The sequence below is a fragment of the Pleurodeles waltl genome, chromosome 11 (genome assembly GCF_031143425.1).
Source record: "Pleurodeles waltl isolate 20211129_DDA chromosome 11, aPleWal1.hap1.20221129, whole genome shotgun sequence".
Lineage (NCBI taxonomy): Eukaryota > Metazoa > Chordata > Amphibia > Caudata > Salamandridae > Pleurodeles > Pleurodeles waltl.
Window position 1 is genome coordinate 85,416,844 of NC_090450.1, and position 24,915 is coordinate 85,441,758.

The 24,915-nt window shown below is 45.4% G+C and overlaps 1 protein-coding gene across 8 annotated transcripts in view; it reads right to left on the reverse strand.

Moving 5' to 3' along the window:
• The window catches only part of DLG1 (discs large MAGUK scaffold protein 1), a 953,275-nt gene that overhangs the window by 115,327 nt on the left and 813,033 nt on the right, over positions 1-24,915 (reverse strand). For all 8 annotated transcript variants that reach the window (XM_069213151.1, XM_069213153.1, XM_069213149.1 and 5 more), the window contains one exon: positions 3,976-4,017. In XM_069213151.1, the coding sequence (XP_069069252.1) occupies positions 3,976-4,017 (42 nt within the window). The remainder of the gene's footprint in view (positions 1-3,975; positions 4,018-24,915) is intronic.

A 24,915-nucleotide genomic window follows, 5' to 3' on the forward strand; every position in this document is an offset into this window, starting at 1 on the left:
TCCAGTACTGTCCCTATGAACAGGAGGCGCTGAGAGGGCTCCAGGTGAGACTTGGGCACGTTTAACATAAAGCTCAGGTTGAACAACAACTGTGTTGTCATTTGTGGGTGATGCAGCACAAGCTCCGGGGACATGGCTTTTATCACCCAATCGTCCAGGTAAGGGAATACAGATACTCCCTTCCTTCTGAGGCCGGCTGCAACCACCGCCATCACATTCGTGAAGACTCGAGGTGAGGAAGTAAGACCGAAAGGAAGGACCACAAACTGGTAGTTTTGCAACCCTACCACAAACCAGAGATACTTCATGTGTGACTTCAGAATGGGGAAATGAAAATAAGCATCCTGCAAGTCGACAAACACCATCCAATCTTCCTTGTTTAACGCCAGAAGCACCCGCGCTAGAGTCAGCATTTTGAATTTCTCCTGTTTGAGGAACCAATTTAAAATCTTCAGGTCCAGGATAGGCCTCAATCAACGATCCTTCTTGGAAATCAGGAAATTTCTTGAATAACATCCCTGACCCCTTTCCTGCTCCGGAACCAACTCCATTGCACTTTTTGATAAAAGGACTTGAACTTCCTGCTGAAGGGACAGGAGATGTTCCTCTGAACAGAAAAAATACCGGGAGGGACGGGAGGGGAAAACTCCCAAAAAGGGAGGGCATAACCTTTCCCCACAATACTTAGAACCCAAGAGTCCGATGTGACTAACTCCCACTCGTGGTGAAAGGGAAATATCCTGCTCCTACGGGAGAAGCATGACTTAAGAGTGATGGAAAACTAGGGCTGCTTTCCCTGTTGTGTTTCCCCAGAGGATGAGACAGGGTGCTGCTGGGTGGCTCCTCGTGCCCTAACCCTCCCCTGCCCTCTCCAAGATCCATAGAGAGGGATGGCAGGCTGTTGAGTGCTGGACTGAGGCTTTCCACGATAAGCTGATCCATGGCCAAACCCCCTAAATCTTCGAAAGGATCGATGCAGAAGCCTGTAGCCCCAAAGGTCTCACAGTGGCCCTGTGATCCTTGAAACGTTCTAAAGCAGAGTCCGCCTTGGACCCAAACAACTTATCGTAGTCAAACGGGAGGTCCCATAAAGTTGTTTGGGCATCTGTTGAAAACCCAGAAGAACTTAACCACGCATGTCTCCTGGTGGCCACCGACGTACCCATTACCCTGGCTACTGAGTCCGCTGTATCCAGACCAGACTGAATGATCTGCTTGGCCGCAGCTTGGGTGTCCAAAAGGAGCTCAAACTGCCCCTGCATATCCTGAGGCAAGTTAGGTACCAGAGCCCTAGCTGTGTCAATCAGGGCATGAACTTATCTATGCAGCACACAGGTAGCATTTACTGACTTAAGGGCCATACTACAGGAGGAGAAAGTCTTCTTGGCTGCTTGCTCCTTTCTCTTGGACTCCCTGTCTGATGGAGTAGCAGGAAAAGAGCCAGGTGCAGAACGAGCAGAACAAGAAGCCTGGACCACCAAGCTCTCAGGAGTCAGATGTTAGAATAAAAATCCAAGATCCCTAAGAGCAACCCTGTACCTCCTTGCTACAGTCCTGGACACTGCTGGAGACGTAACAGGCTTTCTGCAAACGTCCAAAATCAGCTCAATAAGAGCATCATTGAAAGGGAGCAGGGGCTCCGCCAAAGTAGACAAAGGATGTAATACCTGTCAAATTGTCTGTTTTTACTTCCGAAGATGGCAAAGGAAGCTCCAAAAATTCTGCAGCCTTCTTTAGGACAGAGTGATAGGATGCTGCCTCCTATGTAAATTCTCCTGGAGATTAAAGATCCCACCTTGGGGAGGTATCCAGTCCACTAGTAGAGACCAGACCTTGAAACTCTCCTAAAGGCTCAGTAACCTTTCCGTCCTTCAAAACATGTTGCAGGTATTCTTGCTCTTCCAAGATCCTCAATGCTCGCCTCGATCTCAGTCTGGCCTCCAGTCTCAGCGTCGAGAGAGTGTTAGCCCACGTCGACGAAGCCAGCTTCAAGACAGATGGACGCAGCCTAGGAGATGGAGATACACTCCGTCCCGATCTTGATCCATCCGGCGCCGGTACCGACTCCATCGGTGTCATCCGCATCATTTAAGGCGACATAATCGGTGCTGAACCAGCACCCTCAGCCTCATAGAAAGGCACAAACGGAGCCAACTTGTATGGAGCTAGCGAACCCAAGGAGAACGCTAACGGACCCCTGGGACTAGCCGGTGCACCAACAGGGGCCATAGCTTTATTAAAAATGCTGAACATAGCATTTAGAAAAGCTGCTGGATCTGCTCTTGGAGTCGGAAAGGCAGGAAACCTCTGTTCTTTTTGCGGCACTTGGGTCGGATCCGAAACCTGTGCCACCGGCTCCTAAACCAACACAGGTGAGAAGTGAGTCGGAGGACTCACCGGGGACTCAACCACCTTGATCAATGATGGCGCCGGAGAAGCTTAAGGACTCTGAGGTTGGGAGGTAACAGTCGGACTGACCTCCCACACCGTAAGTCGTCGTCTCGAAGGAGATCGAGACCGATCTCTAGAAGAACGGCATTGAGAATCGTGTCAGCACGTTTTCTTGTGTGATCTCGACGATTTATGAGATGAAGAGTCCCTTGTCTTGGACGTCCGATGATGCGAGTCCTCCCTTCGTTTTCGCTAAAAAAAATAAAAAAAAGCTTAGCCTCTCTTTCCTTTAACACCTTTGGATTCATCCTTTGTCAAGACAAGCACCCTTCCACGTTGTGGTCCGAATTCAAGCACCATAAACAGTCTTCATGAGGGTCTGTGACTGACATACGACCCCTGAACTCACGACAAGGCTTAAAACCTGATTTCTTAGGCGGAGACACTGTAACAAGTACAACAAGACACCTTCGAAACAGTAGCTGTTCGAGAGCTTGGAAAAAACGTTATCATCAGAGACACGAAAAAAAGGGAACAGACGTCAGCACGCAGGCGAGGACCGCTTATTGCTACAATGATGTCAGATGGAGTCACGTGCAGATCCGTGCAATTGTGAAGTCCTCGTCAAGAGCTGGGAAGAAAGTTTCCGTTGAATGCTGGCGCACTGGGAGAATTCATAAGGTGAGGATATGTAAGGTAATGGATTTTTATGATTTTCCCCAAAAAAGTAAACTGAAATCCTCAAAACATCAGTGTAGATGGAGATATGTCTTAAAATCTCGGTAAGTTAGAAACAGCAAGGATGAAAAGATTAACAATTCAAATGAGCATCTCTTTTCATTCGAACTTACTAGATAGCCAACAGTGAAGGAGAAAATGGGCACAATTTAGACTATCCACACACCCCACACAAAAAACTGAAAAGCATGTACATTATGACCCCTGCACTGCCAGCTTCCATACAATGCTCTACAATGTACCTCCAAATGTAAAACTGGGTATCAAATACATTCGATTACCTATAGTTATGATATTCACACTGTGACTGGTCAGACCTTGAGCTAGCAGTAATAGCCTATGGAAAAAAAATGTGGTTGTGTTTTTGAAGAAGTTAGACAATCTCAAACTCATCTAACATATCACACCGACTGGTGTTTTTGAATCACAACACAGTGGGATCAGCACTAAACTAACTCTCTCCAAAGTCAGCTCTGTTTAAAAACCTAATACTTGCTGAGTTCTCAGAATGCCTGAATAATTTGATGGAAAAATCAAGAAACTATCCTCAGTAAGAATGCAGAATCAAGACTAGGACAGCACACAAATGTGAGGATTTTATGTAATGATTATGAAATCCCCGTAACATGATACATATGCAGATGTGCTGTTATAACTACAATACCAGACTCATTTCAAACGACCAGTAACAGTGAACAGGAAGGATGAAGACACCATGTACAATATTGTCCTGCAAATTATGCTGATAAAGTGTTACAGTTAAAAGGGGCATACAATATTGCCTGGAAAAAGCAAAATAAAGGAGTATTATGGGATTAAAGAAAAAAAGAAACTTAAAACACTTACGGTAACTACTTTCGCTATCGCTGGCATTAGATGTAACATGCTCTGTAATGGCAATACAACAAAATAATGAGGAAAAACAAATGACAAACTCATAAGAGATACCCACATACAAATCAAAATTAAGGAACAGATCAACAGAAACAAAAATAGACAAACGAAAGTGGCAAAAAAAAAAAAACAATATAAGAAAGACCACATTTGATGTGCTGCCATCTTTTTAATTTAGCAAATTTCATAACAAACAGAGGACAGCGCTTATGAAATGGCAGCCTTTATTAGCATGGAATCAGAGACTATATTTGGATTGGATTTCAAAAGGGACCTGTTCCAGGAAAAATGCAATATAATTTACAGAGAGGCTGTGAGCCACTAAATACTCAAAGGTCATTATCCGGGCCATTCTTTTAGGAGAGCAACAACGTAAATTTCCTTTCAAATGGTAATTATTCACATAGTTGGAGTTTATGCTGAAAACATTACATAAACTCAACTCTCCTGGACCTACTTATGACATATAAAAGGACTAAAATGACCAATACAGTTGCATAACCGTTTTTTTCAACAACCTACCCACTTCATTTAAGTTGTTGCGCAACTTTGAAATTTGATGGTGCTATAAATAAGGTAAATGCACCAATAGCAAAGCATATTATTGTGAAAGCAACCTCTCAGAGTGAAGGAAGGGAAATTTCAACTGAGAAAGCATGGTTAAGGCAAAGCTATCTAATATGACATTGAATTTGAGAAGTTCTGGCATTTAAAAGACTGCTAAAACAAGTTGGGTCTGAGATGGCATGAATATTGCTAATATATATATTACAGAGACATTTATTTCTTAGATGTAATGGATTTAAAAACTGGGTGTTCCTCAGCAAAATATCAGACTACAGAAGGGGTGAAAATATGGGAATTGTGTCTCGAGGGACATCAGTACAGATGGTACAAAGAATAAGTTACTTACCTTCGGTCACTAATTATCTGGTAGAGACATATTCTAGTTGCAGATTCCTTATCCCTTTCCCCAGGGATCAGACTGGACATGGAGATTTTTCTTCTAGCAGTACCTTTGCATGTTATCAGGTGGCGTCGGTTGAATCCGCATCAGTCGTTGGTGTCATGGTAACCATGATGACATTGCGGTTGCACGTAGGTGCCACCTGTCCCTAGAATTCAGTTCACAGAGTGGGAGGATGGGTGGGTCGGTAAGGAATCTGCAACTAGAATGTGTCTCTACCAGACAATTTGTTACAAAATGTAAGTAACTTGTTCATTTGAAAGAGACTTCTAGTTGCAGATTCCTTAACTTAGAATAGATACCCAAGCAATGCCATCCCTGGAGGTGGGTCTGCGAACCAAGATCATACTAGGAAGTTCTGCAGGACAAACGGCCAAAATAACCATCCCTATGGACCAGACTGTCCAGGCAGTAGTGTTTGGTGAATGTGTACAGGGATGTCCACATTGCACCTGGCAGACTGGAATTTCACATGCTAATGCAGTGGTTGCAGCAGTTGCTCTGGTGGTGTGAGCAAGCAAACCCTCAGGGGATTGCTTTGAGCCAAAGCGTAGCACGGTTGGATGCAGAGAACAATTCAACTAGAGATGGTTCTCTTCTGCACCGCCCGTTCTTTCTTCGTATCCACATATCCACCACAAATAGTTGATTATCCACCAGGAAGTCTTTGGTATGATTGAGGTAGAATGCCAACGCTCTTTTTGGATCCAGACAATGGGGTCTCATCCTCACGAGTACTATGTGGGGGGCGAATAAAAAGTAGGCAAGGTGATGGATTGGCCTACATTAAAGGGCATAACCACTTTAGGGAGGGAAGAGGCCTTGTACAAGCACCACTGTCAGGATGGACAGAGATGAAGGATGGGTTTAAGAAAGAGCTTGTAACTCACTCACTCTCCGTGCAGGAGGTGACGGTCACAAGGAAGGTGAAGAGCCAATGAGGACAGTTATGAGGAGGCTCAAAAGAAGCACACTAGGAAGGTAAGCGCCAGGTTCAAATCCCACCGTAGCATTACGAACAGGAAGGTGGGAACATGTGGGTAAGACCTTTAAGAAATCCCGCTACAATGGGAGATTTAAACAAGGAGTGTTGATCAGGAAGTCTGACGAAAATAGAGATTGCAGACAGATAACCCTTAAGGGTGCCCAAAGCAGAAAGGGGATCAATGGTTTTGTTGGTACACCATGCCACAAGTTTAAGCTGACAGGCGTATACCGTTTTGATGGAGGAACACCTGGCTACCAAGATGACATCACAGACTTAGTTTGGAAGGTCGAAAGCTGTCAACTGATGCCGCTCGAACTCCACACAAGAAGGTGCAGACTGGGCAGGTTTGGGTGGAGAACCCTCCCTTGCTGCTACGACAGAAGATCCTCCCGAAGAGGCTGTCTGAGTGGAGGATCAAGGATCATGCTCAGTAGCTCGGGATACCATACTCTCTGTGCCTAGTCTGGAGTCAAAAGAAAAACTAGGGCCCGCTTGTCCTTAATCTTCTTGAGAACTATGGGCAGAAGTGATATTGGTGGAACGGTGTTCAGGAGGACTGATTTCCACTCCAGGCGAAAAGCATCCCTGAGCGAGTGCTGCCTATGGAAACTACCACATGCAAACAGCTGACGTTGCACATTCTCTGTAGAAACGAACAGACCTAACCAAGGCTTTCCTCACTGCTGAAAGAGACCTTGCACCACCTCTTGATGGAGACGACATTCATGATCGACCATGCACTGACAACTGAGTTTGTCTGCTCTGGTGTTCAGAAAGCCCGCCAGATGTTGAGCCACCAGGTATATGCCTGACGTTCCAGCTATGTCTAGAGACACAGGGCCTCTTGATAAAGGGTCCCTGTCCCCACAGCGCCCTGCTTGTTGCAGTACTACATGGTGGTGGTGTTGTCTGTGAACACCTGCACCACTTTCCCTTGGGGAGAGGGAAGGAATGCTTTCAATTCAAGCCTGAACTTCAGGTCCCACTGCAGAGTCCGCATATGCCATCTGGCATGTGTGACCAACAGGTGCCCATGAGGCCCAGCAGCCTCCGAGTCATTCTCAGCAAAACCCAGGATAGAGGTGGAAATATCGGTATATCAGGCTGAACATACTGGACTCACCGCTCGGGAGGATAAGCCCAAAACTGCACTGTGTTCAGAACATCTCAGATGAAAGGGATCATCTGAGAGTGAGTCAGATGTGACTGACACGTTTATAGTGAACCCCAGAGAATGCAGGAGGTCCACAGTAGCCTGAAGGTGGGAGATGACATCCTGGGGGCGAGCCAAACTTCAACAACCAGTCGTCGACGTAGGGGGAAGACTGAAATCCTCGCTGGCACAGATGAGGTGCAACTACCGCCATCACTTTCATGAATATCCGAAGGGCACTGGTAAGGACAAAGGGGAGCACAGTGAACTGAAAATGCTTGTGGTCTAGCATGAACCACAAGTCATGTCTGTGGGGAGGCAGGACAGGAATATGGAAATAGGCGTCTTGTAAGTCCAATGTTACCATGCAGTTTCATAGTAAAAAGGCCCTGATCCAGAGTGAGCAGTTTCAACTTCTCCTTCCTGAGGAAGAGATTGAGGGCCTGGAGGTCTAGGACAGGATTAAGGTCCTTGCCCTTTTTGGGCATCCGAAAGTAGCGGGAAGAACCACCTCTGCCACAACTTATTTATGGCAGAGGGACCCTCCCTATGGTTCCCTTGACCAAGAGATCCGTAACCTCAGTGCGGCGACATGCCAAGTGATCCTCCGTCATCCAATTGTAGGATGGTGGAGGGACAGTCTGAAAGGGGAGGGAGTAGCCCATTCAGATTTGCAAAATCCACCTGTCCATTGTGATGGATTCCCAGTGGGGCAGGTGATGGCGAATCCTGCCACCAACTGGTCCGTGATGGCACAGTGGACTAGGAAGGCTTGGCGGATGACATGGGGTGGAGGTTAACTGGGCCAACCGATGTCTCCCTGATACACGGGGATGTTGGATCCCGCAAACTCGGCCACGCAGAGGCTTAGCAGCAGGAACAGCACAGTGGCTGGAGAGAAATGGATGTGGTTGGGTTCCCCTTCCATAGCCACAGAGGGGGCAAAAAGCAGACTGAGGGGGCGAGGAGCAGCTGTGAGGCAAAAGGACCCAGCCGTAGCCCGGGACTCCTTAAAGCACTGGAGTGCTGAGTCCGCTCTGTCTCCATGGAGACTGGTGTCATTGAAAGGCATGTTTATAAGCAATTGCTGGACATCTCCCCAAAAGTCAGATGTCCTCAACCAAGCATGGCACTAAAGGGCCACTGTTGACGTAACCGATCTGCCAAGCGAGTCCAGTGTTATCCAGTCCACACTGAATGGTGAACTTGGCGGGGTCTTTTCCATCATCAACAGCTTGGGAGAAAAAAGCCCAGGCCTCATCCAGGATCCTGTGGTAGCACCTGCACGACAGTATCCCATAAAGCATGAATATAGCAGCCCAAAAGGCATGCAGTGCTCACGGACCACAATGCCAGACTGGAGGAAGCTAACATTTTCTTCCCAAGTTGGTCCAGTCTTTTTGATTCCCTGTCCGGGAGTGCGGAAGGGAATGCGCCAGAAGAAGCCTGAATGACTAAGCTCTCAGGCGTAGGGTCAGGAATTTAGGGTCGCAAGGCGCAGGACTGTGGCGGCGGCCAACTGTCCTGTTGGCAGGTGCCCCTGTGCTGGGTTTAGATGATGCCCCCAACAGGACAGCAGTGAGGGCCAGATTGTGGCCTCATTGAAGGGCAATAGGGGTTCAGGTGTGGAAGCCCCGGGCTGAAGCACCTCAGTCAGGAGATTAGTCCTGAACATCACTGAAGGCAGCTTGAGGCCCAGGACCTTGGCGCTCTTCGCACCACCATGGAGAAGGAGGCTCCCTCCTCCATAGCCATGGTAGGAGGAGAAAGCATGCCAGAATTAGGCGAGATGTTCAACCTTCTGGCTTCACCCAATTCCGGAACCCAGTCCATGCAAGGGTTTGCAAGCTGCTATTCTAAAGGGTCCAGCACCCCCTCCATACTCCAGGATGCAACCCGGGGAGTGATGTCCCTATTGAAGTTGGAATCACGTCGGGTGACATCATTCCAGCTCGGAGTCAGGAGTAACTATGGGATCACTGTTGATTGAGGGCCCAACAGACAGTGGGAGAGTCTGCTTCTGCACCAGTGCTGGGGAAGGTCACAATGGCACGACCGGTGTCGGGTCAGATCTGGAAACGGATCCTGGGGTGCACTCCAAAGCTGAGGTCGAAGCTGCCAGCGTGGAACCTGAAGAGGCCCTCGCCGACCCTACTGGGCTGGAGGACATCACAAGATGGTCAGTCTGCCCAAATGTGAGGTTCATGGCCTCATAAAACTCCTTGAGTTGGGCAGGGGTGGGTCCGAGTCCAGAAACTCTGGGTGGCGCACAGCTGACCCAGAAGCAGGCTCCGAGGATGGAGATCTAGAAGAATGACGCTCCTCCCGTGTCGCATCGGCTTCTTGTTCTTGGACATCTTCTTGTGACCCAAATATCCCAAGGACTTGGAGTGGACCAGGACGAGTGGTGATGGCTCCGTGAACAGTCTTGTGGCCAAAAAGTTAGAGCACGACTTCGGAGCGTGGTCGCGCTCCAGGCACCACAAGCACATGATGTGCAGATCCGTCACAGACATCGTGCGCTAACAGGAGTCACACAGCCTGAATCCATCTTATGGGATTACATATTCATAAACCAAGAAGTCAAAAAGTTCGACAAAAGGTTCAAAAAGACAGTCAAAAAGCAACTGAAGGCACCACATCTCTGGATCTGTGTGTACACTGGCACGGAAAGAAAAGAACTGTGGGGAAAAGTTAAATATCAGAAAAGAAAGAGCAGAAACTGTAGATACCCAAGCAAGGCTGCTGGTATTAGAGTTGCTGCATTTCACCACGTGATGCTCAGTCTCCAACAGCATCTTTGCACTACTTATTTAGTCAGGATGGAGGTTTTTGTACACACACTCTTTACCAAAGACAATGGATTCAGATTTCAAGCTCACTAAATACCAATAACTGAGGATTGCGTTACAAACTTCTGCATATGGTACTTTTGCCCCAGTAAGGCTGTGGGGGAAATGTTCTGCTATTCAAAGCCCGAAGAGTAATTTGTTTGCCAAACAGCATGTTAAATGTGTGTAACCATTTTGCTCAGCCCAAGTACCTTCTGCTCTAGTTGTTGTTTGGTCATTCTTCTCATCTCCTGTCCATACTGTTAATGTGTTCAATCCTGTTCCACTTTATTCCAAGAATTTCAGACCAAGCAGATAACGTTCAACCTCAATTTTGTTTTTATGAAACTGATTTGACATATGACTTCCCATATAAGTACGCTTTACTAATGCGTTTACCCTTTTGAACAGACACTTTCACTCCACAGATGAGGGAGGAGGGAAAGCAGAGAGAAATCTGAGATTATCCACTGGAAAAAGTGTTTCAGAAAGTAAGCAACTTCCTATCTGACATAGTTCTATCTGCAGATTCCTCACCTTTAGAATAGATACTCAAAGCAGTAGCGCTTGGTGAATGTATGTACGGACAGTCAAGCCACAATGTGGCAGGTGTCTGGATCAGAACATTTTGGAAATTCCTACTTGGCCAAGGCGTAGCATGTTTTCAAGCACAGAATGATCCACAACGACCGAGTCAGTCTTCGCACTGCCTTTCCTTTCTTGGTATTAGAAAAGTCAAAATAAGCTGGTTGTACACATTCCTTTGTGTGCTCTATTTAAAAACTGTGGGCGCTGTTTAGGCCGAGCCAGTTTTGCCTCTCCTCGACTTCTGAAGGATGTGGTGGTTGAGAAAATGGCAGTAGGGGTGATGGAGAGATGGATACAACGTTTGGAATACAAAGGCCGGGTTCTCAGCATCAATTTGTCAGAAAAGAAAGTAGTGTCTGGAGGTTACACTGACGGTACCTGCAACTTAATGATAAAGTTGGAGAAGTTATGGCAAAAAGAAAAAAAAGCCTAGAATGTGAGGAGTCACAGAGAACACGGGCTCCCACAGCATGCACATCAGAAACGTGAGGACCAGGTTAAGATCCCATTTAAGTATAACTAAGAGCTCTAACCGAAAGAAGTGTTTAACCTTTCAAAAACCTCAACCCATCATGTGTCTTGAGTAAAGAAAGTTGGTCAGGCAAATGTAAAAAGCCAAAAGGGATGACACACAGTTTACCTGTGCCCACCGCAAAGTATTATTTGGCCCAAAAAAAAACTAAGAGGATGTCTGACCACTCGGCCTTCGGGGAATTACGCAGATGCCCCCTACACTAGATCGCTTTTTACTCCTAACACCCGAGTGTATGGATTTAGAATCACATCGACTACTTCAGCAGGGAAGATGAAACTACAATTTCCACGCATAAATATGTATATTGTAGAGATTCAGTATAATACTCTGTACTGCTGCCGAGACAGTAGGTTCATTTACAGAGGCAGACAGACTAGAATGGCAAATACTCAGACACAACCCAGGGCTATCTAGTTGACTTGTGTCTGGTTTGATCTTCCCCAGAGCCTGAGGCAGTAGGGAAAGTGGTGGAAATGTGTACAAAAGTCCAGAGTGCTACCGCAGGTGAAATCCATCCCCCAATTGATCTGCTTGGGGGAAACTCTGAGTAGTAGTCTCAACACTGGACGTTCTTGTGGAGGCAAAAAGATACAGCCAAGCAGAACCCACTGGTCAGGAATCTTCTGTGCCACCCCAAGATGAAGACACCTTTTGTGGTCTGCCACCTCGCATCCACAGTGTCTGCCCTCCCTTATGTTCAGAGGCCCCCGCAAATGATGGCCTACCAGGAACATGTCTCGTATGTCAAGCCGTCTCCATAGCTGCGGTACCACACTGCACAAGATAAAAAACCTCATACCACCCTGTTTGTAGCAGTGGTCATGTTGTCAATCAAGTTGATATTCAACAAGCCTTCAAATCACATTTTAGCAAGGTAAGCTCCCTCAGTTTCTGGATTTCACATCTTCAGACGAAATCCAAATCCGGGCTCCAATAACTTTGTGCCTGAATGTGGGCAATCCACTATATCTGGGCATTCCTAGGTTCCTCAACCATCAACTGTAGATGGTGCAAACTATGTAGCTAAATTTGTTCTTAAGGTCCCTAGCCACTCTTCTGCCTCGAAATACCTAAAAACATTACACTGCCTGCCTAGAAGGAAGTGCAGAATGTTTAAAGCATCATGTCTGGCTCACAAAAAGCAAAACTACCAAGGTCTGAAATATATCAATATATTTCCGATCTACCAACTCAGGCGACTGCTTCGAGCCTCCTCTGTTTTTCTTCAGGAACTTTCAAGAATCACTATAGTTAGAAGGGGTGTGAGAGCTTTTTCCTGTCTGGTAAATTATGGCACTAATTTCAGCGACATCCTAGAAGCATTAATGGCCACAGCACCTCCAACCAATTACTCAACAATTGGAGTTTTAACCTTCTTAGATTTTATGCCAAGACACAGAGACTAACATTATGCAATCTCCTGTATTGAACCACTCACAACAAACTCCATGAATAGAATACTTCAAAATTCAAAAGAACATAAAAGACTTGAACCCTCAGCCATCTTCCTTTTTTTTTTGCTGCTACTATATACAGATAAGTGCTGTATGCATGTACTATAGTTACTGGGCAATGATTGCATATTTTAAGTAGAAAGCTGTTGTGAGAAGAGTTTTGCCCCCTTTTAATCTATTTTGTGAGAAAGAATGTATTGTTTTGTTGGGCAAGAAATGCAGAAATATTGGTATGATTCACTTATATTTTTCATTGCTTGAGTGAGTTTTTTTTGTCAGACAGTCGTTCATTAGTTCAGAATCTTTTAACCTAGGCAGTTCAGAATTTGAAATTTTACTTTAGTTTGCTCTTACCTTTGGCATTGTGGGCAAATCTGAAATCAAGCCAAACACCGACACTTAAGTGGGTTTTTCACCACAAGCTCTTGATGTTCGGCTTATAAGGGATCGCACAGGTGCAGAAATCTGTAGCGCAGGCACAGAAATAGAGAATGGACTGCATTCTTGTATAGTATACACATGACTACACGTTTACATCATAAATTGGCATCAATTTTGAGGGCTTAGATTATCCACTACTATTTGTATAGGATGTACAATTGAAAGTCTGGGCCTGCATTTAAGAATTTTGAGATTACTATAATTCAGTCAAAGAGGAAGAAATCTTCTGAGGCAGATGAAGGGTTCTCGGATAGTGCAGAGGCTGAATTAAGTTGTTCTTTGGATTCTCATCTGAAGAACATGAATATAAGGTTGAGGAGAATAAGGGCATGTTAAAAAGTGAAAAAGAGAAGAATCTGGAGATTTTAACTGTTCCTTAAGAGGACAGTATTTTTAATGCCATAATGACTGAATATCCCCTTTATCCAGAACAGACACCTGCAGATCATGTGGCTGAAAATGTGGACATTTGGTGGAGGAAACAGCTTGCCAAATATGTGGGAGTAAAGTTAAGGTCAGAGGTTCCAAGGCCATCTTTCGCTGATAAGGTGATAGTGACACCAGACCTCAATTAATCCTATCCTTTTGGGATTCACTGGAAAAAGGGTGAGATCCCTATAAAGGTCTGGATAGATGTTTGCCTATGTGTTAAACCTTATTGGACTTTAACGAAAATATTTGATATAGCTGAGGAGGCCTATGCGCATCATAAAAGATAGGATGGGGAGGAATTGAGACAGTGGGGTTCAGCAGGCAGTAAGCCTGCTAAGTAATGCTAATACTGCCCTGTCAGCGAATGTAGGAAAAGGATTTTTCTCAAGATTTATAAAATTAGTGGAACTGGCAAATAACGAGGAAGGGCCTGCTGTGTATTGTTTCTCATTTGGGGAAGTATTCATTATTAAAGATATGACTACATTTGTGGGAACTTATTGTTCAATTCAGACCTCTCAGCGGGATATCAAAAAGCATTCAATGAGCGTGCTTCTGGCTTGGCCTGGCGAATAAGGGGTCGGTTTCCTGGCCTTGGACAAGGAATCACAAGGAGTTCATTCCCACATGGGTTTAGACCCTATATACAGAATAAGAATTCAATCTACTCTGCTGACTTCTTTCCTTAGAGGGAAGGAGGCATAGGTGACAGCATTGAACGTCAAAGCAGAAGCTCAGGTAACAGTAGACTATTGTTACCCTCTTAAAATGCGACTTTTTTTCTCCTCTTCCCATCTACCTCTTCTTCCCCCTGCAACGTATCTCTCTAGCACTGGGATTTTTTTGTCTGGCAGCCACTTTGCGCTCTATAAATCTTGTTTCATTCATTCAGCGCCCGCCAGAGTGCACTAATCTCTAGTAGCTTTAGGGGGTGAAGCTTTTGTTCGGCAGAGCACCGCAGACCCTTAATCTCTACTTCCCCTAAATGACTGAAGCAACTCAGATATTGCTTAAATCTTCACCATGAGCCTCGGATGGGGTATGGATAACAACCTGCAGTATGAGAAGTTGATGTTCACCTGTTACCACAGAAGATACAGAGCTATCTTCTAAAAGATATGCATGGAACTGGAGTGGTAGATACTATGCTGGGCCCACTGGAAACAAAGGTTCTACAACAGGGCCTGCATGTGCTAACTAGCACAGGGGACCAAGAGGCTGTACATGGCCAGCAGTCCAGGAAGTCTCAGAACCAATCTCAATGAAACTCAGGACTGATCCCAAAACATTGTAATCATAGCCTAAAACACCTTCAACACCACTGTGTTCAGGGTAGGCCCTTTGACGGGAATCCTATGTGTGTCAGAAGATACTCTGGTTTGCTGTCAGAAAACACTGAAAAATGTCCATCAGTGTTTAGAGGTGGTCCTTGGCTGACTGGGCCAGCCTGCTTTGAGGAGCAGGTCGTCGACTTGCGATGGAGGCAGTGACCACTGCCATAACCTCTGTAAATGTCCAAGGGGAATAATTAACTCCAAAATGCTCCATCACAAACCAAAGGTTTGTGCAACTGCAGGACAGGCTCATGCAAATATGCCTCCTGCAGGTCCAAGGCTACTATCCAATTCCCTGGGTCAAGAACAAAAATAACCTGGCCCAGAATGGCTTTGAACTTCTCCTTCCCTATCAAGGCATTCAGGGAGCAAAGATCCAAAAGCACAGACAGCCCCCCATCCTTCTTGGGAACCAGGAAGTAGTGGAAATAACGCCACTCACTCATTTCCGAGTCCAGCACCCTTTCATGGGCCTCTTGGCCACAGATATTTTATTTTCTGCAGAAAGACACCAGTAGTATCTGCAGGTACTTGAGAAATAATGGTTGGAATACAAGAAGGAGGGGTGAAACGAATGGTAGGGCATACACTTTTTGAATAATTTGCAACACCCACTGCTCTGAACTGATTGATTCCCAGCAATGTATGAAAAATCAAATTGTGTCACCTACTGGCTGTGCATGGTCCTGCAAGGGAAAATTAAAGTGGCTTGGAAGCCACTGTTAAAGGGGAGGAAGAGGTCGTCTAAATCGGTTGCCCTTTATGGCGCTTGCAGTCTCAGTCACCATCGTGCTAATAAAGCAGTGAAAAGTCTGAGCCAGCTGCTGAGCTAGTTGTGAGAGAAACTGATGTAGATAGGTTAGAACTCAGGAGTAGCCTCTTAAACCTTCTGTTCTGATGGCAGAGCTGGCTGGCCAGTAAGAGCATGCCTACAGCGTGGGTTGGAACACATACATCCATCTTTGCTGCATTCTAGTTTCAATTAATCTTTTTCCTCAAAAGGCCTCCATCCGTCGAAAGGCATGTTTGTTGGAGACGCCAGGGTATCCGTGCATTATGTCATATCACAACACTTCAGTCCATGGCATAACCCATATAGTCCACTATGTCAAAACTAGACTGTAAAATATATTTGGCAACATCTTGTCCATTCTGAATCTCACCGGTCACAAACATGTTTAAAATAGTCTAAAAGGTAGACTACCTCCAGGCACCACAGGGCCAAACAGGCAGATGACATACTCTTTGCTGACTTGTCAATGCGCTTCAACTCTTGATCAGGCAGTGCAGAAGAAAATGTGTTTGAGTTAATCTTGCTTGTACCACTAAGGCTTCTGGGGTGAGATATCTGATGAGAAAGGCTGGACGACTAGAGGCTGGCCTATGTCAGCTAGCTTACTGGACAATGGACTGGAAGAACCAAGCAAGGCTTTATATAAGTTTGTGATAGGAGCTATCAGTGCAATGCTTGCACCTGAAATTAGTGTTATGATAATATACTATATAAGGTCACACTTTCCAATCGATATTACTGCAAAAGACACCTGGTAAAGTCATTTTTATTCATAAATGTTTCAGTTAGCAAATAAAACAGATAAAATAAGGACACAGAAATCTGAAGTCTGTGCAGTTATTTTATTTCTGACTTTGACCTTGAATAATCCCCCTTGCAGTCGGCATTCCGGCAAGAAAATGAAGGCACACTTGACAGCTAACACAATTTTAGTCCTTTGTTGGCGTGCAGGGCTGGGTTTTTTCCGAGTCTTCAAAATTATTGCAATCGTAACGCAAATTACTCTGGGGTGTGGAGGATATATGAAAATTAACTGGCATCCACATTCATTAATGCAGTACTTTGGGTATTGGGTAAGGAGCTGCTTTTGTATGTCCACATAATAGTCAGAGTACAGGTGGAACATGAAGTAAATGGCCTAGTGGTCTATCGAGTAACATGTGGCCTGGGAAAAGCCTTCATACTTCTGTATATTTATGTGTTCATTTTATTTACTAATTAAAAAAAGTTTTTACATGAAAGTCACATTACAAGGTGTCGAGTACAATAATATTGACATAAATTAATGACCATATATAATGTATTAGTATAACACGAATCTCATGCGTCGGCATCCCATGCACAGCTTTGAAGTTTTCTAGGTTCAAAGGCCTTTCCCAGGTACTGGAGGTTCTACGCCACACTAAATACTATGTCTAAACTGGGCTATTTCATTGCCATTGTAGGATTGAGAACACTCTTCTTCACTATAAGGTCTCTGATAGCAACTGATTTTATGGGAGCAAGGGCTCTGATGTGACAGGCATAACCAGTAAAGTTTCCGTCAATAAATTAGCCCTCATGTCTACTGTGGGTAACTACAAGTAAAGAACTTTTGCTGCCCTGTGAACAATCATTACAAAGGATGCACTATTCTGTGGGCGGTCCTGTTTAAGATTTTAACTTGGTCTCAGGAAAATCTTTCCACCCACTAGCATTTTGTAGGTCCAAGTACACTCTAGCCTCAGTTGTCTGCCTGCTCCTCATCATCATCATCATCATATTGTACGTTCTGAAGCCAGTGGACCACGATGAATCAATTAAAAGCATTCATTTTCAGTAGTTTGCCCAGAATTAATTTAAAATAAATTTATTTTAAAAATGATCAAGGCAATGCTTAAATTAATCATGATCAAATTCCTCTGAATTGCACTGTGTTCTTTTTGAACTAGAGAAGGGTATTTACTGCTACATTAGTCTAAGAAAAGCTTAACATTTAATTGATAGGTAAGAGTCACTTTCACCAGGCATGAAAGAACACCAAACATAACTTTCCATGTTTAACCTCATCAATGAAGTGTGGATTGAGTCAATTAGGAGGGCCTGACATGAGCAACCCCTTTTATTTATGGAGAGGGATTTAACAATGTGAACAGCAATAACTGGGGATGCTTGAATGAATGACTGCTACTAATACTTTAGGTACCACTTGATTCCATTTTAGATCATATGTTCTATAACAACTGGGATCTCTAAACTGAAAGTGCTTATGGTTCTGCTGAAAGCTTAATAACAATTTAAACATTTGGGTCCATACATTTTTGCTGCCTAAGTGAGTCTTTAGTGGAAAGCGTCTACCCAGTGGTCGAACACAACTCTGATGGGCTACAGGAACTCAAGTTGCACCGTCTCACTAATAAGGCAAAACGTGTGTGTTTCCAGACACAGGAGTAAGGCTTATGAGTTTGGGATTGCCAGGTATTTCAGGGGATCCACCAAGACTGACCTGCACTTGGTTATGGTTCACTTTTGTAATGGTGTAGGCAAGCTAAACAGTCATACAGTCAACATGAATTCCCAGTGAATGCTGATATAATCATATGTGTCACTTAATTGTTGTCAGAAACTGTCTGCAGACAAGTGTAACAAATTTCAGAAATGGTGGCAAAAAAGGTGGTGTCTCAAAAATTATGGAGTTGGATTTTTCCTTGAAAATCTGCTATGTATTATGAATCAATAACCTCACAGTCCAACTGTCCAATGGCATATCCTAGGGAGCCCTGTTTTCTTTATCACAGAATCAAATAAACAACACCTGGAGTTGTTACAGTTAGAATAGTGTGATTTCTTGAAGAGTCCTTTAGGTGTCTGCTCTCAATGAGAAAATAGTTTAGTCCCACTCATGTGGGAAACAAAACTGAATCCTCGGAAGTGATATATTAATGCATGCTGTAATGCATGCTTTTAGGTGCCAACTGCTTTCCTCGGCCAAATATAAAGCTAGAAAACATTTTAAAGGAGAAATGTAGAGCTGAATGCAGATCCAGGAATGGCCTGTGATGTTTTATATTTAGCAAATATACTTTTGGGAACATATGAAAAAATCTTGTAAGGTAGAATTATGAATCTACTTTAACCAAATCACAGAGGTTCATAAAGAGACTGACATACCCTGGGCTTAAATTACAAGCACAATGGTGCATTTACTCACTCACTGGAACCAAAGTAAAGATAAAGCTCAAGAAGGCCCTTTTGCAACTTTGACTCTAGATGCAGAGAAGGAATTGGCTTGCTTGAGCAACACTTTCTATTTGGGTCTCTAAGAATATGGATTACAAACTCTTGTTCTTGGTGTTGGTTAACTTTCTTTGTACTAGCTCTACTAAGGAGGCCAGGTTGAATGGAGTTATGACAGGCACCTTCAACTGGGGGAGTGGCACGAGGCAGGGGTACGTTCTGTCCCAAATACTATTCACGTCAGCTCTGGTGTGCTGGGTCATAATGGACCACTTGATACAGGGGTTTTACTAGTGAGATGTCTCAGAAGATAGGTTATTGTTGTACGCTGAAGCCATTCCACAGCTCATCATGTACGTATGGGACACATTATCCCAACTGTTGTACATTTTTTATGTTTTTGTGTGGTATGCATGGTCTAGTATAAGTTAGTTGAAGTGCATTCTGTTTCCAATGTGAGATTGTAATGAGGATTCTCTTTCTAATTATCACCTCAGGATGAGTATGTCTGATAATAAATATCTGGGAATAAACAAGCTAAAGATCTATTCGTGGACCTTGTGCTGATGATGATTCTTGAAAGGTTTAAGCAGGATGCAGGTGAACTGGGGGAACCAAAGCAGCTTTGGGGGAGGGGGTATTCATCCAACTGCATCAATACTTCTATCACTGGGTTGCTGTGTGATTGCATTCGGTTACTCTGTATATTTTACCCTGGAGGAGGGGTGTATCTGATTTGACAGAATGGCCATGGAAGGTTGGAACGTATCTGCAGTACCTTCATGGGAATACAAGTGTTTGATCATTATTTCACTGGACCACGACAGTACATATATTTTTGGAGAAGCAACCTCAAGTGAAAAATTAGAAAAGCAGGAGCATAATTAAAAAAAACTATTATATGCAAGGACCACTATAGAGGCAGTAAAGAGTATAAACATTTAGATTCAAATCAGAGTCTCAGACTGTGATATATGAATGGAACTGTTATTAAAGCTTTTACCAAGCTGTGATCTGGGTTTGACTTCACTCAAACTAGGATGCGTACCAATGTACAACACATACATGCTCTCCTCAGCTATGATCTAAACTGGAACGAGGTACTTGATTAATCAACTTTAGAGGTTAGAAATCTAACTGAAGAAAAGCTCACCAATCGCTTGAATAATATATTGGACTCCCCTGACGGACTGAGGGAAAGATTAGTAACTGACCTGAGCTTGCTATCCAATCCAGTTTAAGCCCTAATACATCTCAAAATGCTGCAAAGTGTATCCTTTCAGATAACTAAATAAATATTGGGCAGGTGTGAGACTCATTTGCTGGCTTGAGGGGATCATTCTTTAACGTTTTCTGGGCATGTGCCAAGCGAACGAGTTACTTACCTTCGGTAACGACTTTTCTGGTGGATACATTAGCTACCTGTGGATTCCTCACCTAATGAATACTCCCATGACGCCAGCATTCGACGGAAATCTTCTTCCTAGCTTCTGCACGTCGACGAGGACGTCACATTTGCCCACGCGACGCCGTCTGACGTCATACAGGCAATAAGAGGTCCTCACCGACGTCAGTACCAACATTTTTTACGTGCCTGAGAACAATAATCCAATGCAATGAAAGATAAAGGCAACATCTCATAACATTGTAAACTACACATCAAGAAGATGGCTATAGATTTAATATAACTTTTTTTTTTTTTTAAATCAATACATATATACACTAAATATGTATATACAAAAATAAATATATACAAATATCCATATATACATAATCTATTGCAGTCCTAAAGACCAAGAGGAGCACACTCAAGGATTACTTGGTGAGACCAAAAAGGCAACGGGGAGGCGGGTGGGACCGTGAGGAATCCAAAGGTAACTAATGTATCCACCAGAAAAGTCGTTACCGAAGGTAAGTAACTCGTTCTTCTGATGGATACAACTACCTGTGGATTCCTCACCTAATGAATAGAGTCCCAAAGCAGTACCACGCCCGGTGGTGGGTGCCTGTATGGTCAAACCAAGAAATCCTGCAGCACTGACCGTGCAAAATGGCCGTCCCTTCTGACCTCGGAGTCCAAGCAGTAATGCTTCGCAAAAGTGTGAAGGGACGACCAAGTTGCGGCCTTGCAGATGTCGACCACAGGAACACCCCTAGCCAAGGCCGAAGTGGCCGACTTAGCCCTGGTGGAATGAGCTCTAATACCATCAGGAGGATCCTTCTTTGCTAAAGAGTAACTAATTTTAATGCAAAGAACAACCCACCTGGAGAGTGCTCTCTTGTGGACTGCCTTTCCTCTCCTCTTGCCCACGTATCCGATGAAAAGCTGATCATCCAGCCTGAAATCCTTCGTTCTGTCTATGACGAAGCTTAACGCCCTCTTTGGGTCCAAGCGATGAAGTCTCTCTTCTTCCTTTGAAGGATGAGGCGGAGGATAGAACGTGGACAGAGTAATTGTTTGAGCCAAATGGAAGGGTGAAACAACCTTCGGAAGGAAAGCAGCCTTGGTCCTCAACACCACCTTATCCCCATAAAAAGTTGTATACGGGGGTTTTACCGATAAAGCCTGCAACTCACCCACTCTCCTTGCGGATGTTATGGCCACCAGGAAAACTGTTTTAATAACTAAGAACCTTAAGGGGCAAGAATGCATAGGCTCAAAAGGGGACCCCATAAGGAAAGTCAGGACCAAGGACAAATCCCATTGAGGCATAACAAAAGGTTTTGGAGGCTATTTATTCATAAGGCCCTTCAAGAATCTAAGTACTATAGGAGATTTAAATAACGATGGTTGGTCTGGAAGACAAATGAAGGCTGACAAGGCAGACAAGTAACCTTTAATAGTAGCCACTGCACAACCTTTCTGCGCTAAAGACAAAGCAAAAGATAAAACATCTGACAAATGAGCACGTAAGGGATCAATCTTTCTCTCCACACCATATCACAAATTTAGACCACCTATTAGCGTAGATAGTTTTAGTGGAGTGTCGCCTGCCCGCTAAGATAACATCCACTACATCAGGTGGGAGAGAGAAGGAACTCAGGTTGCCCCGTTCAATCTCCAGGCATGTAGGTGCAGACTCTGGAGGTTGGGGTGTAAAACCTGCCCCTGCGACCGCGAGAGGACGTCTGCCCTGAGAGGGAGACTGAGCGGAGGGCACAGTGAGAGTTGGAGAAGGTCGGAATACCACACCCTCCTTGGCCAATCCGGAGCTATTAAGATGACTTGGGCCCGGTCTTGGCGAATTTTCCTCAATACTCGAGGAATCAAGAGTATGGGGGGAAACGCGTAAAGCAACTGGTCGCACCAGGTTCTCTGAAACGCGTCCCCCAAAGCCCCCTGCACCGGATACTGGAGGCTGCAGAATAACGGACAGTGCGAGTTCTCCCGGGTGGCAAACAGATCTATCCGAGGAACCCCCCACAGCTGGAAGATTACACGGACTTGAACTGGATGGAGACGCCACTCGTGGTCGACCGAGAAATGGCGACTGAGACCGTCCGCACGTACATTCAAGACTCCGGTCAGATGATTTGCTACCAAGCAAATCTGATGGTCCTTTGCCCAGGACCATAGTAGAAGAGCTTCTCTGCAGAGAAGGTACGACCCTACTCCTCCCTGCTTGTTTATATACCACATCGCGGTAGTATTGTCCGTCAGGACCTGACACAACTGACCGCAAAGGGATGGGGGGGAAGGCCTTGAGAGCCAGACGTACAGCCCACAATTCCAACAGATTGATATGAAAAATCTGTTCCTCTGGAGACCAAAGCCCTTTGATCTCCAGATCCCCCAGATGAGCTCCCCCACCCTAGAGTGGAAGCATCCGTTATGACCGTGGTCACTGGTGGCGACTGCGTGAATGGCCTTCCTTGGGAAAGATTGTCGCCCGCAATCCACCACTTCAAGTCCGTAGCAGCATCTCTGGAGATCTTGACAGAACCTTCGAGATCTCCTTTGTGTTGAGACCACTGCCTTCGGAGGCACCACTGAAGAGCCCTCATGTGCCAGCGAGCATGCGTGACCAACAGTATACAGGAGGCAAACAGACCGAGCAGACGAAGGACCTTGAGGACTGGAACAACCGCTCCACTTTGAAACATTGGAACCAACTCCTGAATATCTTGAATCCGCTGAGGCGGAGGAAAGGCTCAATCCAATGTTGTATCCAATACTGCCCCTATGAACAGAAGGCGTTGAGAGGGCTCTAGGTGAGACTTGGGCACGTTCACCGAAAAGCCCAGATCGAACAACAACTGGGTTGTCGACTGTAGATGATGCAACACAAGCTCCGGGGACTTGGCTTTGATCAACCAGTCGTCTAGGTAAGGGAATACTGCTATCCCCTTCCTTCTGAGCTCTGCCGCAACCACCGACATCACCTTCGTGAAGACTCGAGGTGCTGAAGTAAGACCAAACGGGAGGACCGCAAACTGATAGTGCTGCGACCACACCACAAAACAGAGATACTTCCTGTGCGACTTGAGAATTGGGATGTGAAAATAAGCATCCTGCAAGTCGACAGACACCATCCAATCTCCCTTGTTCAACGCCAAAAGCACCTGAGCTAGGGTCAGCATCTTGAACTTTTCCTGTTTGAGGAACCAATTCAAAATCCTCAGGTCCAGGATTGGTCGCAATCGACCATCCTTCTTGGGAATCAGGAAGTACCTTGAGTAACAACCTTGACCCTTTTCCTGCTCTGGAACCAACTCCACCGCGCCCTTTGAAAGGAGGACTTGAACCTCCTGTTCTAACAGGAGGTGTTCTTTTGAACAATAAGATGGGAGGGGCGGAAACTCCCGAAAGGGAAGGGTGTAGCCTTTTCCCACAATGCTGGTAACCCAGGTGTCTGATGTGATAACTTCCCACTTGTGAAGAAAATGCAGTAACCTTCCCCCTACAGGAGAGGAGTGAGTGGGAATTGGTGGAAGCCTAAGGCTGCTTCCCCTGCTGCACCCCTCCAGAGGACGAGGAAGAGGCAGAGTGCTGCTAAGAGGCTCCCCTAGTACGGACCCTACTCCTCCCTCTAATTGATCTAAAGGTGAGAGAGGAGGTAGGTTGTTGGAATCTCCCCCGAAAGGAAGAGGAGGATGAGCCACGACCAAATCCTCGAAACCTCCTAAAAAACCTGGAGGAGGCAGAAGAAGCGGCTTGCAGTCCTAATGACTTGGCCGTGGCCCTGCTTTCTTTAAACCTCTCCAAGGCAGAATCCGCTTTGGCACCAAAAAGCTTGTCCCCATCAAACGGGAGGTCCAACAGGGTCGACTGCACATCCGAAGAGAACCCTGAGTTGCGAAGCCAAGCTTGTCTCCTCGCAACCACCGCCGTGCCCATCGCTCTAGCCACTAGTCCAGTCAGTTGTATCCAACCCAGATTGGATAACCTGGGTTGCAGCAGCCTGAGCATCCGACACGATATTCAAGAGTCCTTGAGGAAGCTCTGTATGCGATGATGTTATCTCGTCCATAAGAGCATAGATGTACCTCCCCAAGATACATGTAGCGTTGGTGGACTTCAACGCCATGCTACAAGACGAAAATACTTTCTTCGACTGTGAGTCCAACTTTTTGGAGTCTCTGTCCCCCGGCACTGTTGGAAAAGATCCAGGCGCAGATCTAGCAGAACAGGAAGCCTGGACCACCAAGCTCTCCGGCGTAGGGTGTCTGGACAGAAAGCCAGGGTCAGCTGGTGCAGCCCGATACCTCCTGGCCACAGACCTATTAACAGCCGAGGAAGATACCGGCTTCTTCCAGACCTCCAATACCGGTTCAAGCAAAGCCTCGTTGAATGGTAAAAGAGGCTCTGCCGCAGTAGAGGCCGGATGTAAGACCTCAGTTAGTAAATTTTGTTTCGCCTCAGCCACCGGCAAAGGCAGTTCGAGGAAGTTAGCCGCCTTCCTTACTACAGCATGAAAAGTGGCTGCCTCCTTAGTATACTCCCCTGGAGATGACAAGTCCCACTCAGGGGAAGTATCAAGGCCACTAGCTGTATCCAGTACATGAGAACCCTCGCCAGAATCCTCAATTTCTCCTTCCTCCAGGACCCGTTGATATTCCTGTTCCTCCAAAAGACGGAGAGCACGTCTCCTAGAATGTAACCTCTCTTCAATACGCGGCATCGACATGGCATCTGCAGAAGTCGAGGAGCGACGCCGAT